The 17,855-nt window shown below is 45.1% G+C and overlaps 1 protein-coding gene across 1 annotated transcript in view; it reads left to right on the top strand.

Annotated features, from left to right (window-relative positions):
• Positions 1-17,855, top strand: part of HERC2 (HECT and RLD domain containing E3 ubiquitin protein ligase 2) — a gene marked incomplete in the record, with an annotated part of 3,551,743 nt that overhangs the window by 312,218 nt on the left and 3,221,670 nt on the right. The window contains 2 exon segments of the mRNA XM_044072055.1: positions 16,416-16,516; positions 16,839-16,995. Of these exon segments, the coding sequence (XP_043927990.1) occupies positions 16,416-16,516; positions 16,839-16,995 (258 nt within the window).

The raw sequence follows: 17,855 nt of genomic DNA, 5'->3' as shown, positions 1-17,855 counted from the left end.
TTTCAGTGCAACCTCCCTGTGTGATTTGTCAGAGTTTCAGTCAGAGCACATTTGAGCGAACGCAAGAATAAGTTGACCTTGCAAGGCCTACTTAAGACTCCCTTTTCAGAGGCCCTTTCTGCGATGGAGGTCTCACCCCCTCCAACTAAGAATAAGAAAAAGCCCCATTTGGTTCCCTCTTCACCATCTGGCGACCAGGGTAAATCTATGAAACCTAAAGTGCCAAAACTGTCTTCAGAGCATATGTCTGCCTCGTCGGCACTGACCTATTCTGCTCCAACTACGACTGTTACTATGTCAGCACCAGCTTCGGCTCTGACTATCGACCTCACTACAATTACGACTTTGGCACAGTGCACGCCTTTACCTATCGCTGCAGTTTCGATTGAACCTTCCACGTCAGCTCTGAGTGCCCCTTTGGCGCCAAGCTCTTTTGTGACCCTAATGAGTATGAATCTGACCCCACTGCTTCCTGTCTTCAAACCTGAGACATCGGTGCCGGTAAATTCCACACCATGGACCAGATACTCTCCATCCATTCATGCTTTTTTAGGACAGGTGTACAGTCTGTTCCTAGAATGACCTGACTCCCCATCGGGAGTATCCACTAGATCTACCAGGAGCCTTTCAGAACTTGATGTGTGTCTTGTGGACCAGCTGCTGACAGCCAGGGGGATACCCACTCCTTTCAGGACTGTCCCTTTGGGCCCCGGTTCCCGCTGAACTGGTCCTTCCTCAACTCAGTGATTGGGCTGCAGGCTCCTTGGTTCCGTGGCACTGTTCCAAGTGTTTCTTCGGCTCTGTCATCGGTGCTGGGAGTCCTGTCTGCACCAGTCCTGCTTGAGGCTCCATCCTCGGGAGCGGGTTCGATGGAGCAGGGTGTGACCGCGGTTCCGAGGCTGTCCTCAGTTCTAGGCTCCCATCCCTCTTCAGACGGACCTGCCTTCCATGCTATGGAGAGGGCACTTGACTCTGGAAGCATTCCACAGACTTTGGAACCCCAGATGTCTCCCCCTGAGCTACAGTTGGCACAGGCCACCTCCCCGGGACACCAGGCAGGAAAGCCACAGGACCCCCTGTTGCAGGGTGCCCTGTCTACCAAGTCCTCCCCAGAAGTCCCCACTGAGAAGCCCCCAAGGAAGAGATTGTGCAAGAGAAAGCATGTAGACATGCCAGAGGAATCTCTTAACAGAGGACACTGATTTTCATGATGGTGAAGGGTCCACACGGTCACCCCCTGACGGTGTCTCCTTAGGAGTCTTCCTCAAAATGTTGACACAGAGGGGTAACTGGAAGCCCACTAATTTTTGTTCCGAGGAGTCCGTGTTTCTGCAGGCTTTCCGTGCCCGGCCATCTACCTCTTGGTTGACCCCACTTGCAGACGAGCTAGTTCATCTCGTGGTGCAGCGAGCTTGGAAGAACCCTGAATCTATTGAGGCGATCCCTCGAGACCTGACAAGATACTTTCTCCACCTGAGGATAACCCACATTGGTCCAGAGGTTTACCAGTTGATGCTATGGTGGTGGCGGCGGCCATGAAAAAGGAACTCGCTGAGGAGATTCCTACTGTTCACCCACCCAACAGTGTGTCCTGGAGCGTGGGCAGATTGGGGAAGCGAGTCATTGCTTCAGCGACCTTTGCCTTATGGTCTCTGAACTATTTGGCACATTTTACAAGGCTCCAAAAAGACTTTATCTCTGAACTGTCTGGAACACTCGCAGGGCAGGTGTCGTCTGAGGTGAGGGATAAAGTTGCCTCGCAGCTCGCAACCATGGAATCTATTTCCAGTTCGTCCATGAGTTTGCTCTCCCATGCAACAGAAGGGGGTGGCTAGAGCTGCTGGTTCAGGCATAGTTATGAGACGCCATGCCTGGATGCGCCTTTGTGACCTTGCGGACCCTTTCAAGTCTTCCTTCCTGAATGCTCCCATCGAAGCATCGTCCCTTTTTGGCCCCAAGGTGAAGGACACTCTGGCCAGGTGTGAGCAGGATGGTAAAACCCTGTCTGTCATAGGTCTGCGTTTTTCCAACCCTCAAGGTTCCTTTTACAGGAAACGGAGGAGCGGCAAAATGTGGCACAAAAAATCTCAGGGTCCTTTCCGAGCCATATGTGGTGATACTCCCAGGGGCAGAGGGGGTAAAAATTCTTGAAGGTGCCCCTACCGAGGCAGTGGGGGTCTGCATAATCAGGGTCTCAGGGATTCATTCTCTGGGCAACCTTATCAGCGCTCCTGATGAGAGGCCCGATTGCTTTCCTCTGGAAGCAGTCAGGGGCTTTTTCTCTTTGCACCAAGCTGCCTGGCATTCGATAACCACTGATCGTTGGGTGCAGAAAATCATAACCAGAGGATGTTAAGTTGTCTATCTCGCCTTCATTCTTGCTGGATGGGGTTTCTAAAAGCTCGAGAGTTGGTTCCATATCCCACAATGCTAGGCGAGAGTTACCTCAGATCGGTTGGTTGTTTCTACCGGTTCCTGATGAGTACTATTTCTTGTTGAAATTAGTCTTTAAAAACCCCTTTAATTTAATATATTTACTTAGTTTAGAGTAGGTTAGAAAACTTTTATTCCCTACCCAAAAATTTTTTCCCAAGAACCTTTGGTTCTTTCCCTTGGGCCTATAGGCCTTTCCTTCCCTAGTGGAGTGTGTGTGTTTTATTGTAGTTTAAATTACTAGTACTACTACTATTTTTTATTATATTAACCTGACAGGGTATAACTAGTGTGTTTGTGTGCGTGTTTGTGTACACCTGTTCAGACAAAATGTCTAAAGAAGCTGTCAGAAAATGTCTCTGACAGACGCCACACGACTCCTGTGGTGTGTGCCATGGCTTCAGCCCCAGGGTCCTGCAGGAAAGAAAGAATAAATTAATTCTTAGAGGCTTACTCAAGCCAGAGGATTCCCTGTCTGTTTCAGCAGGGAAGCCCTCTAAGCATCTAGGTCTTGACTCCGCCCGCATCTGAGCCGAGACCTAAGGTTTCTCAACCGGTCCAGGTCACCATCTCTTGGCCAGGATCTCCCCTGCTGTCTGAAAAGTCCGAGGCACTGGCCCAGATGCTTCAGAGCCCGACTCATCAGTCGATGCCTGCCCGGTCCATCAACATATTCCTCCTTCGACTCTCTTGAGTTTTCCTTGGAAGAATCTCGGCGCCGGACTTCCTCGTCCTGCCGGAGGTGAGTGGCATCGGACCCTTGTCCAGCCATCACTGTCGGTGCCGAGGAGGTTCTTAGCTCTCTGGCTCTGCCTGACACTATGGTGCCTCAGGCTCCTCATCCCGGACCGCAGAGAGCCAGCTCCTCAGGAGCCCCTGTGGGATTTCATCCTCTTCGAGGCCTCTCCTGATTTGGCAGAAGAGCCCCTCGGAAGAGGAAGTGTAAGAGGAAACACATTGACTCACCTGAGTCCATCACGTCAGACACAGATTTGGATGATTCTGAGGGTTCCCCCTTCTGAAGATGTCTCATTTGCAGACATTCTGGAGATCCTGAAACAGAGGGGAAATTGGCCAGCCCTCAACCCTTGTGTATCTTGAGGCGTTTGGCTCTCCCTTCCACCTCCTGGGTGTCATGCAGGTGGTTGCTAAGAAGGCATGGACGGCTCCTGATTCAGTGGACCCCACTCCCAGGAGACCCTCTAAGTTCATAACAGCTCCAGCAGACAAACAATTTTTAACAAAAGGAGTTTCTGTGGATGCTATGGTGGTAGCTGCTGCCACAAAGAAGGAACTAGCTGATCCTTCAGTACCTGTCCATCCACCTAACAAGGAATCTAGGTCCATGGATAGGTTGTTCTCCTCAGCGACATTTACCATCTGAACTACCTGTGCCATTTTACTCGCTTCAAAGGGACTTGATCAAGGGTGAAATGTTATCCTACAGCTGCGGGTTTCAAGACAAGTTGAATAATTCCATATCCAACTCCTCCATGCCTGGATTTGATGGATCATCTCTTTGGTCCTCAAGTGAAAGAAACCTTGACTAGGTGCGAGACAGATGGCAAGACCCTTTCTGCCGCCGGAGTCCGTTTTTCTCCTTCTAGGCCTTACCCCCAAAGGCCAGAAGGGTGGAAACAATCTCAAGGGACCCACCAGAGGCAGAGGTGGGAATAACAATGGTCCGCAGAAGCCTTCCTGACAAGCCCTTTCAGCATCCCTGAGGTGTTGCCCGACTGCCCATCTTCGGAGGCAGTCTGTCACTGTACCCAGAAGCCTGGCTATCCCTGACTCAAGACAAATGGGTACAGTCCATCACTTCACTTTCCAAATCAGTCAAAAAATCCCTTCCAGATGTTCCACCAAACTGCTTGCAAAAGAGCAATTCAGCCAGTTCCAGCAGACCAACAAGGATCCGGAATCTACTCAAGGTTCGGACTGGAGACCAATATTGGATCTCAGTGTCTTGAACAAATCAGTCAAGAAAACAAGATTGATGGTCACGCTGCAATCCATCCTTCCCCTTTGGGCAAAGGAAACTGGATGTGCTCTATAGACCTTCGATGCGTACTATCACATAAAATGAACAGACGCTCCAGAAGATTCCTCCGCTTCAGGCTGGGAACCAGTCATTTTCAGTTCAGGGCCCTGCCCTTTGGTCTCACCACTGCCCCGGTGTTTACCAAATGCATGGCAGTGGTAGCTTCTCACCTGAGACGACAAGGATTCCAGGTGTTTCCATATTTGGACGACTGGCTCCTCACAGCTCCCACCAAGCATCTCCTTCTGGTGGCCAGAGATTACACTTGTCAAAAGCTGGGCATTTCAATAAGTCTGTTTTGTATAAACATGTCTGCAAGGCTAACACATCAAAGGATATCAGACATTCACAAGTTGGTATCACTCCTTCTCAACAACAACAGAATCAAAGCCAGGTTAGTTCTAAAGGTGCTGGGAATTATGGCAGCGGCCATACCTCTCCTTCCATTAGCCAGATACCACATGCGGATCCTTCAGTGGATGCTTTTTACTCAATGGTCATACCAGGAACTTCCAATGTCTCACACCATTGTGATCACGCAAGCGTGCAAAAAGCATCTCATGTGGTGGATGTCTTCCCCCCATCTCCTGTCGGGAAGACCTTTTGTTCCACCTCCTCCGGTTGCTACACTGACAACGGATGCCTCCCTGATCGGGTGGGGGCATTATCAGGGCAGGACAGTCCAGGGCACATGGCAACCAAACGAATGCCACTTGCACATAAATGTTCTGGAGATGAGAGCAGTGCTTTTAGCATTGCAAGCCCTTCAAGACTCTCTTCCCTTGGGAACAATTGCAATCCAGACAGACAATATGTCTGTAGTGTGGTACATCAACAAACAAGGCGGAACCAGATCATACCCCTGTGTCGAGAAGCACTCAGACTGTGGCAATTTTCTTCTCAGCGAAGTCCAATCATATTGACAAGTTGAGCAGAGCTATTCTCATGCCTCACGAGTGGTCTCTGAAAGACTCTGTAGTGAGAGAAAGGTCAGCCTTGCTGCGATCTTTTGCTACTCCCCAAAACAGCAAGTGCAGAGAATATTTCACTCTATTCCCTTTACCAGGCCAACCCAGCAGAGACGCTCTAGTCCAAGTTTGGCCCGGGGACTTCTGTATGCATTTCCTCCTTTCCCACTGATCTCTCAAGTAATTCAGAAAGCTATCGCTCAGAAGGCCTCATTGATCCTCATTGCTCCTTACTGGCCTCGACAAGTGTGGTTCCCCTTTCTACATCGGAATCTGGACCTAGTTCCAGATCTTTTGATCCATCAGTCCTCTCTGAACCTCACTGCTTGGTTCCTCCAGTTCCAACCTTAGCCAGGCTTCCTCAATTATCTCACTCTGTTAGAGATATATTGATAGCTTCCCATAAATCTTCCACTCGAAAGATTTATTTGAGTAAGTCATATTGGGCACAAGGAAAGGACATAGATCCTTTCACGCTTCCATCCAACTAGTCCTTGATTTTCTAGCTGAACTCTTCCATGCAGGTTCATCTCCCTCTACTCTTAAAGTTCAATTGGCGGCTATTTCTAACTTTCATGTGGGTATTTCTGAATCTGCCCTAATGTCCCACAAACTCTGCTTTTGAAAGGAGTTTTTCTTCTCAGACCTCCTATAAGAAATCCTCCTTCTCCTTGGGACCTAAATTTAGTTCTTGCTTCTTTGATTCTTCCTTCGAACCTGCAGCTTCCTGTTCCTTAAAATTGTTATCATGGAAAACTCTTTTTCTGGTAGCTATTACATCAGCTAGAAGAGTTTCAGAGCTTCAAGCACTCAGTTGTCGTCGTCCTTATCTTTTGTTTCATAAGGACAGAGTATCCCCTTTCTGCCTAAGGTGGTCTCGACATCAAATCTAAACCAAAGCATTGACCTCCTGTCTTTTTCCAGAGTATTCCAATAGGTCTGAACAAAATTACACTGCCTGGATGTTCATCGTCAATTGAGGTACTACTTGGATAGAACAAAACAATTCAGAAAATCTGATCAGCTGTTTGTCTCCTATAAAGCAGAAAGGGACTTTCAGTTTCAAAGGTATCATTATCCAGATGGCTAACATCTTTGATTTCTCTGATATATGAAATTAGACAGCAAAAATTGCCTAATAAACCTAAAGCCCATTCCACCAGAGCTTTGGCTACTTCTCTAGCCTTCCAAGACAGACTGCCTATTGACACCATTTGTGCAGCGGCTACTTGGGCTACTCCTCACACTTTTATTTCTCATTATAAGTTGGATTTAGCTTCTAGGCATAGAGCTAATTTTGGTTCCACTGTTCTCAGGAGTCTGTTCCGTTAGGCCACCGGGACAAGGTGCTGTCCCATCCAGCAAGAATGAAGGCGAGATAGACAACTTACCATAACGTTCCATGTTAGTTGTCTTCTTCTCCTCCTTCCCCTGGCCTGGACAGACCTAGAGGAGTTGTGATCGTGACCTCTCTTTCTACCACCTCTTTCTTAGGCATATGCTGTTGTGCATATTTCCTGGATCAGGATGTAGGTCACCCTTCTTTCTTCCTGTTGTTAGAGGTGGACTCTGTTTAGAGTTATTCTGTTACTATTATAAGCTGGGGTTAGCTTACAAACGAGATCTGAGGTAACTCTCGCCTAGCATTGTGGGATATAAGGGGAGCCTCGAGCCGGTGGAACCAACTCTCGAGCTTTTAGAGTGGCGAGTCGGCAGTCGGCTCGCCGACGGAGCTGAGTCAACCCCATCCAGCAAGAAGAAGGCGAGAAGAAGACAACTAACATGGAACGTTATGGTAAGAACATAACTTCTATTTACACCATTCCCCTCATCGCTTATCCAGAGCTCCCAGCAAACCTTCCCAATGTTCTACCCAGTCAAAGGGAAGAGGCAACTTCAGAAATGAGCTGTATCAAAAAAGTGTCATCCAATTAGTCCCACCATACCAATGCGGATCAGGATTCTACTCAAGGTCCTATTTGGTGCCAAAAAAGACGAGGGACTGGAGACCAATTTTGAATCTCAGCAATCTGAACAAATCTGTTGACCAAATTGAAATTCCGGATGGACACAGTTCAGTCAATTCTCCCTTTTCTAAGGGAAGGCAGTTGGATGTGCTCGATAGATCTCCGGGATGCTTATTACCATATCAAAATGGACAAACGTTCCAGGAGTCTACTTCACTTCCGGCTAGGAGTCATTTACTACCAGTTTTGTGCCCTGACTCTCTACAGCTCCCAGAGGGTTCAAAAATGCATGGCAGTGGTTACAGCTCACTTGAGACTGCAAGGATTCTGGGTGTTTCCGTATTTGGATGATGGGCTCCTTACCACCCCCACCAAGCATCTTCTGGTAACAGCCCTGCAATATACCCTTTCACTGGCAAAACTTTTGTGGATTACTGTAAACTGGGAGAAATCCAATCATGCTCCGGCCCAGAAGATGGAATTTATCAGAGCAGTCTTCGACACCCACTCTTGTATGGTGGCTCTCCCAGCTCACAGACTTCAGAGATTGAGGCTTCAGCTCCGGGTGGTACTCTGTCAAAACAAAGTCTCCGCGAGAGAGGTTCTTTAGGTTCTGGGATCCATGTCAGCTTCCATACCAATAGTGCCTCTTGCGAAACTGCACATGTGAATGGCTTCTTCGCTCTCAATGGTTTCTAAATTACCACCCTCTATCTTTTCAGATTCAGATAACCAATTTGTGCAAGCAGGACCTACTTTGGTGGATGAGGCCAGACACAGAACTTTGGAGCTGCCCGTCCAATCCCCTCAGGCAAGAGCCGTTGTGACCACGGATGCTTCCCCTGATAGGATGGGGGGGGGGCATTTCCAGGGAAAGACAGTCCAAGGCAAATGGTCCATGTTGGAGGCCAACCTGCATATCAACATTCTAGAATGGAAAGTGGTCCTGTTAGCGTTGCAAGTATTCCAACCTGTTCTTCCTTCTGGAACAATTGCAATTCAGTCAGGCAATATGTCAGTAATCTGATATATCGACACGCAAGGGGGAACCAAATCCTATCCCCTGTGTCGAGAAGCCATGAGAATTTGGCAGTGGGTGATAGCTTCCAACCGCTTTCTGATAGCAACACATATCTAGTGGATTTCCAATGTGATTGCAGACAAGTTGAGCAGCTGTATTCTCTTGCCTTACGAGTGGTCTCTCAATCCCAAGGTAGCAGCAGAAATATTCAGCTGTTGGGGCCAGCCTGGCTGTGACCTATTCGCCTCCCCATCATACAACAAATGCAGCAGCTATTTTGCCCTATTCCCTCCAAAGGGGGAGTCCCCAAGGAAAGCTTTAATTCATGATTGGCCCACGGGACTGCTATATGCCTGTCCCCCCATTCCTCTGATACCCCAATTCATAAAGAAAGCCATGTGGTTGAGCCGCAAGGTGATTCTCATTGCCCCCTTTTGGCCTTGACAAGTTTGGTACCCCTTCCTTCGGCCTCATCCGTTATGTCGACCGTGGATTCTTCCAGACCTAATTTCTCACCCCCAAGGGTTGAGTCATCCAAACCTGTCCAGTCTCAAGCTGACAGCTTGGTTTCACCACTTCCATTAGTCGCCAGGCAGGATGATCTGTCCTCACCTGTTCATGACATTATTCTGGCCTCTCATAAGCCATCCACCAGAAGACCATAGCTGGGCAAATGGAAAAGATTCTCTCTCTGGTCAAGGGAAAAGATGCTAGATCTGTACTCTGCTCCAGTCACAACGGTTTTACAATACCTGTCGAAGTTTTTCTAAGATGGAGTCGCAGCCTCTGCCATACGAGTACATCTGTCAGCTTTTTTGAACTATTGTAATGGAGTAGATGGTACTCCCTTCATTTCAGTGCGTTTATGTAAAACTTTTCTCAAAGGAGTTTCTCACATTAGACCTCCAATCAGGCAGCCTATAGAGCCATAGAACCTCACGTTAGTTCTCCGGTCTTTGACTCAACCTCCTTTTGAGCCTGCAGCGAAGTGTGATTTCAAATTCTTGTCGTGGAAATCCCTTTTTCTGGTAGCCATCACGTCAGCCAGACGTATTTCTGAACTTCAGGCATTATGCATCAAAAAACCCTATCTAATCTTCCACAAGGACAGAGTATCACTCCATACAAACCCATCTTTCCTCCCCAAGGTTGTTGCTGACTTTTCCATTAATCAGATCATTGACTTATCAGTATTTTTCACAAAATTTTCTAATAAAGGGGAATATTGTCTTCATTCCTTGGATGTGCACAGACAATTGAGATTTTATTTAGACAGCACCAAAACAATCCGTAAATCTAACCAACTTTTCATTTTTTTTCTGGGCCTAGAATGGGAAATGCTGTCTCCAAGGTCACTTTATCAATATGGCTAAGGGACTGCATACATTTCACTTACTCATTTGCAAAAGAACCCATGCCACAGAATATTAAAGCCCATTCTACTAGATCTATGGCAACATCTGTAGCTTTCCATTCCAGGGTTTCTATGGATGATAACTGTGCAGCAGCCACTTGGGGCTAAACCTCACATCTTTATCAATCATGGCAAACTGGATGTGGTCTCCAGAGGGAGAGCTGCATTCAGCTCAGTGGTACTCAGGAACGTTCTTTCGTAAGGGCCGCCTAAGGATTTCAAGGTAGCTGAAGATTCTGTCCCATCAGTGATGAATGGAAAGAAGATTAACAACATCAGATAAAGAAGTTATGTCTTACCATAACGTTCCATCTGTGTTGTTGATCTTCTTTCATTCATCACTTCCCACCCTCCTTCCCCAGCCAAAGGCTCCTGGGGGATACTTTGTGTCCAAGTGGTATATTAGGGCATTTGCGCAGAAATGGCCTCTGCTTTACTTGCATAACATGGGCAAACTATCTGTGGTAACGGGGAGAAGGGCATTGTGGGTGGAAGCTTAGCTCGAGAGTTTTTGGCTGGCACGAGCTTGGTATTAGGCCAACTCTGTTCCGAGGGCTCGGAACCGAACCCATCAGTGATGAATGAAAAAGATAAACACAGATGGAACGTTATGCTAAGACGTAACTTCTTTTTCCCATACTTTTGGATCTGTGTAATAAGTACTTGTTAAAGGGGCACCTTGAATTGCCATTGACAAGCACAAGGAGATATACCAGGATAAAGACAAATAGCCACTAAAACCTGTTCACCTGGAAGAGAAAATAAAAGGGGGGGAGCAATTGAATTAGAAGTCCCTATTCTGGATAAGTGTTCTCCCACAAAGGTCCGTAGGACCAACCTCCTGTTCCCCTTACCTGGGGCCTTCTACTCTAAAAACTCCTAGGTCAGCTCCTCCCCAACTGAGGAGAACTCTGGTACTACCAACTCGTATTCTCTTCTGAGCATGAGCTTTCTCACTTCTTGGCATCCTAGTCTGCAGTGATCCCTTCATTTCATTCTTACAAGTCCCTTCAGAGCCTTATTCAACTAGATTGGGAGCTGCAGTATAGTGTTATCTCTGCCTAGGGCAGCTTGAGAAGAGCCCATAACCTCTTTCAGTTTTCTTTCCCCTCTAGGCCTTGCTTCAGGTTTGGTAGTGTTGGAAGCAGTGTTGCAGCCTGTACCATTGCTTTTGACACTAAAGGATATTTTTTTTCATTGATGCGTTCTGTGTCTGTGGAGATGTTGGTACTGACCTTAACTCTGCCACCCACTAGGGCTAAGGGGCTTGGCACTGAGCACCTGCTCTGATTCTGGTCTCTGGTAACTCTCTTTCTGTTTGACCTGTCAGCACCAAAATCTACCCTAGTGACTTTCTCTGGAGACGTTGTTTGTCTTTGTTGATGTCTGTGCAGTGGTACTGATATTTTCAGACCCGAATGCCTTGGTCGACAGTTTGCAGCAGGGATTAGATACAGTTCTTGCCCATGGTGCAAGTACAAGCTCTTGGATCCCCTGGACACAATCTGAAGCCTTCAGATATATGTTGTAATTGCTCCCACAGTACAGCAAACCTCATACTCTGGGATTGCTGAGGCGTGGGGTGCCTTCTCCTCTGGAGAGTTCAGGTGAGTCCCCCCATGATCTCCCCAAGTACAAGAGGAAGCACTTGAACTCTCTCCTTGGAGTCTTCCTCTTCAGACACAGATCTTGACATAGGAGAGGTTTCCCTTCAAATCACCTCCAGAAGATACACATTTGATGAAATTTTGGTAATGATGAGGCAGGCAGGATTCTTGAAACAATGAGACAGATGGGATCCTAGCCAGATGACCCAAACCACCCCGCAGCATGGGTAGTTTCTCTCCCTGACAAACTTATTGATATGGTGTGCTCAAAGGAATGGAACGAGACCGATGTAACAGAGCCTATCCGTAGAAAGCCAGACAGAATGCTGTAGACCCACAAAGACAGACAACGTTGGAGCACTCAGTTGTTTGATGCCACCAGGTGTGTTGTCCTGGAGGATGCTCAGGCTGTATATCCTCACCCAACAAGGATTCATGGATGATGGGTAGTGTGTGTGTGTGTGTGTGTGTGTGTGTGTGTGTGTGTGTGTGTGTGTGTGTGTGTGTGTAGTCTCCAGTATTTTCTCAAATAAGACATTGAATTACTTGGTGCATATGGTTCAGTTTCAAATGGATTTAGCTGATAAAACAGATACTCTGAAACTGTTGTCTGCTGGGGAGCTCAGAGCACAAGTGGAGACCCAACTGGCTAGCATTACGTGCATTTCTTCTCTGGCTGTGCATTTGATGCACAACACATGGCTAAGAGCTACTAGAGTGGCTATTTCAGACATTGTAGTGCATTGTCAGGCCTGGTTATGCCTTATAGATTTCACAGAGCACTTCAAGGTGGCTTTTGTCATTGGTCCTTTTGATAGAATTACTTTTTTTGGGCAAAAGTTTAAAGACAAACTTTCATTGTGAGCAAGAAGGCAAAATGCTCATGGCTGTTGGGGTAAACCCTAGGAACTGTAGATCCATAAGCCTAACCAACCTTATTTGCAAGGCCGTGGAAAAAAAATCATCATGGACCTTCTTAACAAGGACGTAAGTGACCTTCAGACTCTTGACCCATTCCAGTTTGGCTTTAAGAGTAGATTATGCTTGATAAAACTGGTAGACTTCTTTAGGAATGTCACCAAATCCCTGGATGAAGGTAAGACTGTGCATACCAGCTACTTGACCTAGCTAAGGCTTTTGACACAGTTCCCCACTCTGGTATCATTGAGAAACTCTCCCAGCTGGGGATTAACCCTTGTGTCACTAGATGGGTAGCCAACTGGATGACCGAAAAAACGGACACTATAAAAGTTGGGGACTCCACCTCTACCAGTAGACCAGTCACTAGTGGAATACCACAAGGTTCTCTACTGGGCCTGTTACTGTTTGGAATCTATTTTTGGAAGTCTCTTCTGAAATAGACTGCCTGTGGTTTACCAAGTTCACTGATGATTGCAAATTGAGTCCCCCAATGATGTTAACATATTACAGAAGTGGCTAACACAGGTAAATGAATGATGACAAAACCATGGACTAAAACTAAACCCAAAGTGCATGATTGACAGAGGAATATCTTGCTAATTACGGTATTGACAGCAGCCCCCCTAAGCTCAGAGCCAGTGGTGTGAGACTTGGGAACTCAGGCTGATAGAAATCCTAACTTTGATCACTATGTTTCCACAATGGTAAAGAAAGCCTTCTACATTGCACATCTCATAATTAAGGGCATCACATCCAGGCCTAAGTATGTTACAACTGCACTGTATTCGAACCTCGTTAGACGACAGAATGCATTGCCTCCTTTTACATGACAGTGGTTCCTCACAAGAAAAATTCAGGGCCTCCAAACCATGTCTTACATGGATAAACTTAAAGCTCTCTCACTGTACTCTGCATCTTTTAGGCTGCTGAGAGGTGACCTGTACCTAGCCTACAGGGCATCTCCAACCCTGCCGTAATGGAGATGCTGCAGATCAAATGGGACAAGAATCACTTGCTACAGGTATCTTAACCTAGCCTTTGATATCGACAGAACATGCCGGAGAGACAGATGTATATCCCTGAGATTGTCGCTCCTTTGGAATAACTCCCAGTTCATGTAAAGCAGAGCTCCTCACTGACCAACCTGGACAGTTGGATAGGAAACTGCAAATTCATCCCAGGGTGACACCCATGTCTCATATGGGCAGAGTTATTTTGTGCTGATCTTAGACCCACTCTGCTAAGAACTCCCATCTAACCGAGGTCATTTAGGGTAACTCTGGTGTAACATGGCTAGGCTTGTAAGGGCTCTAGGGCCATTAGTCTAGTAAACCTCCTATGAACCTATGCACTGACTTCTGAGTATCTGAACTGCTGGACATTTAAACTGACTTCTGTATTGTAAGTATCTCTCTTCATACCAACCCTGTGTAAATTTCCTACAAATTCTACACACCCCCTTAACCTTTGTTCCCAAGCCTTGTACCATTTGAGTAAAATGTTATATTTATGTATTAAAATGTTATGCACATTCTGTTAGTTTCCTCCTTCTCCATGCTTTGGTCTGAAGGTTATTTCACCGAGCACATTTCCATCCTTCACTGAAACATTCCTTTATATTGTAACTGCACTTACTGAAACTGCATGTAAAATATAAAATAAAAATATAGGCTTGCTTTAATATGTCTGCATTTTTTAGGTATGTGCAAAGAAAATACTGTATTTGTGTAGAATTTATTCTGATAAAACTATATTTATTGGAGTTCTTAATTTACACCTTTAACTTGACGTCGACATCATAGTTTCTCCACTTCCGGTGGTGGGTAGGGACCCATTGCTCCCTTTTGACGTGGTCAGTCTGATAGTTTCTTCCCAAAGACTGCCACTAGAAAGATCTATAAAGGGAAATGAAAAAAGTTTTCACTTTGGGTTACTCAGAAGAACACAGGTCCCTTTTTAGCGACAATATCTCAAGTGTTTACCTTCTTCATACTCCGTGAAGGGGTTGCTCTCTTCTCAGTAAAAGTTAATTTGGCTGCTGTATTCTTCATTCATCAAGGGGTTTCTTCTCCTTCCCTAGCTTCACAGAAAGTGTGTAAGGCACTTTTGAAAAGAGTTTTACTCCATACCACTTTTGGTTCACCTTTCCTCTCCTTGGGATTTAAATTGCATCCTGGAGAAACATTGAATCAGCAAGGTCCACAGATAATAAATTCATGTACTTCTGCAAAATGAGTCTATGAGCTCCATGCTTAATCTTCTAAATTTACTTCCTTAATTTTTCATCAGAACTCAGGACCGAATCACACTGAAAATTAACCGTACTTTTTTGCCCAAAGTAGCCACTTCAGTGAATTTGAACCAGTTCATCTGTCTTCCAATATATGTTTAGATTATTCTAATAGAGATGATGCTGCGGTGGTACGGCGGTAGTGTTGTTACCTCACAGCAAGAGGTTCTCCCGTTCGATTCTCAGCTGGGCTTGGGAGTGGAGTCTGCATATCCTCCCCACGGTTGGGTAGCGTTCGAAAGACATGCGTGTGTAAATGGGCATGACTTCATTGAAGGTTGAGCGTCGAGCTGGAACCTCGGCGTTGCGTAAAAATCTACTGCCAATCATTAGCGGACCGGAGTTCCGCTGTGGTGACCCCTTACCGGGAAAAGCCGAAAGACAAACAACAACATTCTAATAGAGATGGATGCCAGTTGTACAGCTTACACGTACAAAGTCAATTCAGATTTTACCTGAATCAGACAAGAAAATCCAGCAATGATCACCAATTATTTCTTACTTTTGAATGCTAGAAAAGGTCAAAAGGCAACTAAGGTCAGCTTATCTAAGTGGAGTTCAGATTGTATCACTTACTGCTATTCTTGCAGTAACAGAACTATAGCATCTAGACTGAAAGCACAGACTGGCAGGACTCAAGCTATATCCACTGCCTTCGTATGAAAAGTATCAGTTGGCGATTACTACTACTGCTACCTGGTTGACTTTGTATACATTTGCTGAGCATTATAGCTCAGATATCCTGTCTAGAATTCAGCCCTCCCTTAGATCCACCATGATAAAAGGGTTATCTTAGGCTACCCTAGGCCAGTTAGGGATTCTGTCCATCGGTTCCAGTGTCCAGACATGACCTGCTCAAATGTCTTACGTTACGTACTTATCAGAATATTAGATTTGGCTGGAATCTGTTCAGTCATTAGAAAAACCCACCCACCTAAAACCCCACCATTACTGGGATTAGGAATACCTGTGGCTTGATTTACACTCATGTGCGTTACCTTGATGCACGCCTTTCCTTAGCCGTATTTACTCACCCACATTCCTCCTATTTTAGCATGGCTGTGCTATCAGATTTGTGTGCATTTAGCTGACCGGACCATTATTTGTGAAAGTCCTTGATTTTCATTTTTAGGAAAGCTTCAGATTCTGTTTGAGATCAGAGCTGTATATTGTAATAGTTCATGCTTCTTACACTTGACCAGAGCTGTATATTGTAATAGTTCATGCTTCTTACACTTGACATGAGCTTTTGAGTGCATTGCTCCCATGAACAGGGCAGCTTTCCTCAGATTTCTTTTCAATTGTTGAAACTGCATCAGTTCTGCAGTACAGCAGAATCAAGGTGACTAACTTGAAGAATCTGTAAATGTTTTCTGTGCTTTTCAATTTTGGGTTATAGTTTCTATAATATCCCAATTCAGTCTTGTATTTTCTTGTAGAACCTACTAATAAATGATATGATATGAAGAATTCTTTTGACTTTTTTATTGCTTTTTAAAGTGAAATGGTCTTTCTTTAATGAATATTTTTATGAAATGGTCCTGTTAAATTTCCCTTTTGAATGTATTTTCTGTCTCTGAATGTTTACTGTTCTCAACAGCTGATTTGAATGAAAAAAATGTTCCTTGCAGTGAGGTGGAGCAATATGTCTGTTATTCATGTCTACATTACATTTTATGGTACATTTTACTTGTGCATAAGTGTAGTTTTTTTGTTCACCTGCCTGATGCTTAGTTTATTTTTCTTTTGCTAGTTCTCGACCTATGGGCAAGGGCGTTGAAGGACTTGCTAGGGTTGGATCCAGAGCTGCACTTTCTTTTGCATTTGCATTCCTACGCAGAGCGTGGAGGTCAGGTAGGTTTGTGGCCGTGGAGCCAAATTGTTTGCATATTAGTCTGTCTTGGTTTGCCTTCATTTCCTTTAAGTGATTAAAGTTGAGTACTTTGTCTGAGGGTGATAATTAGCAAGTATAAAGTAACAGTGCATATTTTACCATATATGTGAAATGTAAGTTTTGTAATTTTTTAGTGCTTGCTTTTAAATGTCTTATGACCCATGAAGGTTTCCATTTAATTTTTCTTTTTTGCATACAGATGTGGATTTACATGTATTATTGTGTAAACCAAGTTTTCACAGTCCTCAAAGTAAGATGTCACCTATTTTCATCTTTTTGAAGGTGAAGATGCTGACCTTTGTAATGAATTACTTCAGGAATCTCTTGATGCACTTAGAGCACTTCCCGAGGCTTCCTTGTTTGATGAAGGCACAGTCTCATCAGTGTGGCTTGAAGTTGTAGAGAGAGCTACAAAATTCCTAAGGTCTGTTGTAACAGGGTAAGTCAAAAATTCTTTACTAAAATGAATAAAGGTTTCAAATATTTTATCACTGGTTTATTTATTTTTTAGCCCAGACTCTGCCAGGTTTTAGCTACCCCAGTTCTTCCTCCCACCTCTGTTCATCATTTGTTGTCATTGAGGCCTAAGAACTGGTGGATGGGCTGTTACCTTTCCTTTGTCTTCAGCCTGTAAGTGCATTTCAGCAAGGTAACCCAAACCATGTGAAGTCGCTTCCTTAAGCACATAGGGCCAAGGCATTGCTAGGACCTGTCCAACAATCTGCTGCTCAGCAGCCACTGCTGTGTTTCTTTCCTCCAGTAGAAAATACAATTGCTTTGACTAGTTGAACTAGTTCCTGCATCTTTCTCCCAGAATGAGAGAGCAGGCCAGTAGCTCCTTCATTCCATTTTCTTGTTGGGCTCCCTTGTCACCTCATCTCTTTGAGCCCTGTTATATAACCTCCGAATTGGCAGTCTGCTTTTTTCACAAAGTTACTTGAAACTGGTGCATGTTTTTAACAGTCAGTTACCTTTTTAACTTTTTCTTTTTAGTCTCATCATTCAGAGTTTTGGAAACCTATTCACATGTTTACATTTCCCATTAAAAAAAAAATCATTTGAAGAGGTCTGTCTTTAAGAGCAAATCTATAACTTGGGACAGATGCTAGCAGCTGCTTCTTATTTCCATCACTCTTAAGTTATTAACCTGTAGGTGTCTTCTTTTTATCTCCGTTGTTAAAACGATCCTCTCAGAGTGACAAGCAGTTGTTGCTTTTCTTGCTGTCTGATTTTTGTTGATGGCTATTATTCCATATATTACTTCATATGTCTAGGTCATCTATGCCTTGGGTATAGGGA

The sequence above is a fragment of the Protopterus annectens genome, chromosome 5.part0 (genome assembly GCF_019279795.1).
Source record: "Protopterus annectens isolate FY-2018-M chromosome 5.part0, PAN1.0, whole genome shotgun sequence".
In the NCBI taxonomy this organism is placed as follows: domain Eukaryota; kingdom Metazoa; phylum Chordata; order Ceratodontiformes; family Protopteridae; genus Protopterus; species Protopterus annectens.
The sequence above is the reverse complement of the archived record's forward strand: the minus strand, read 5'-3'. Positions and strand labels throughout refer to the sequence as shown.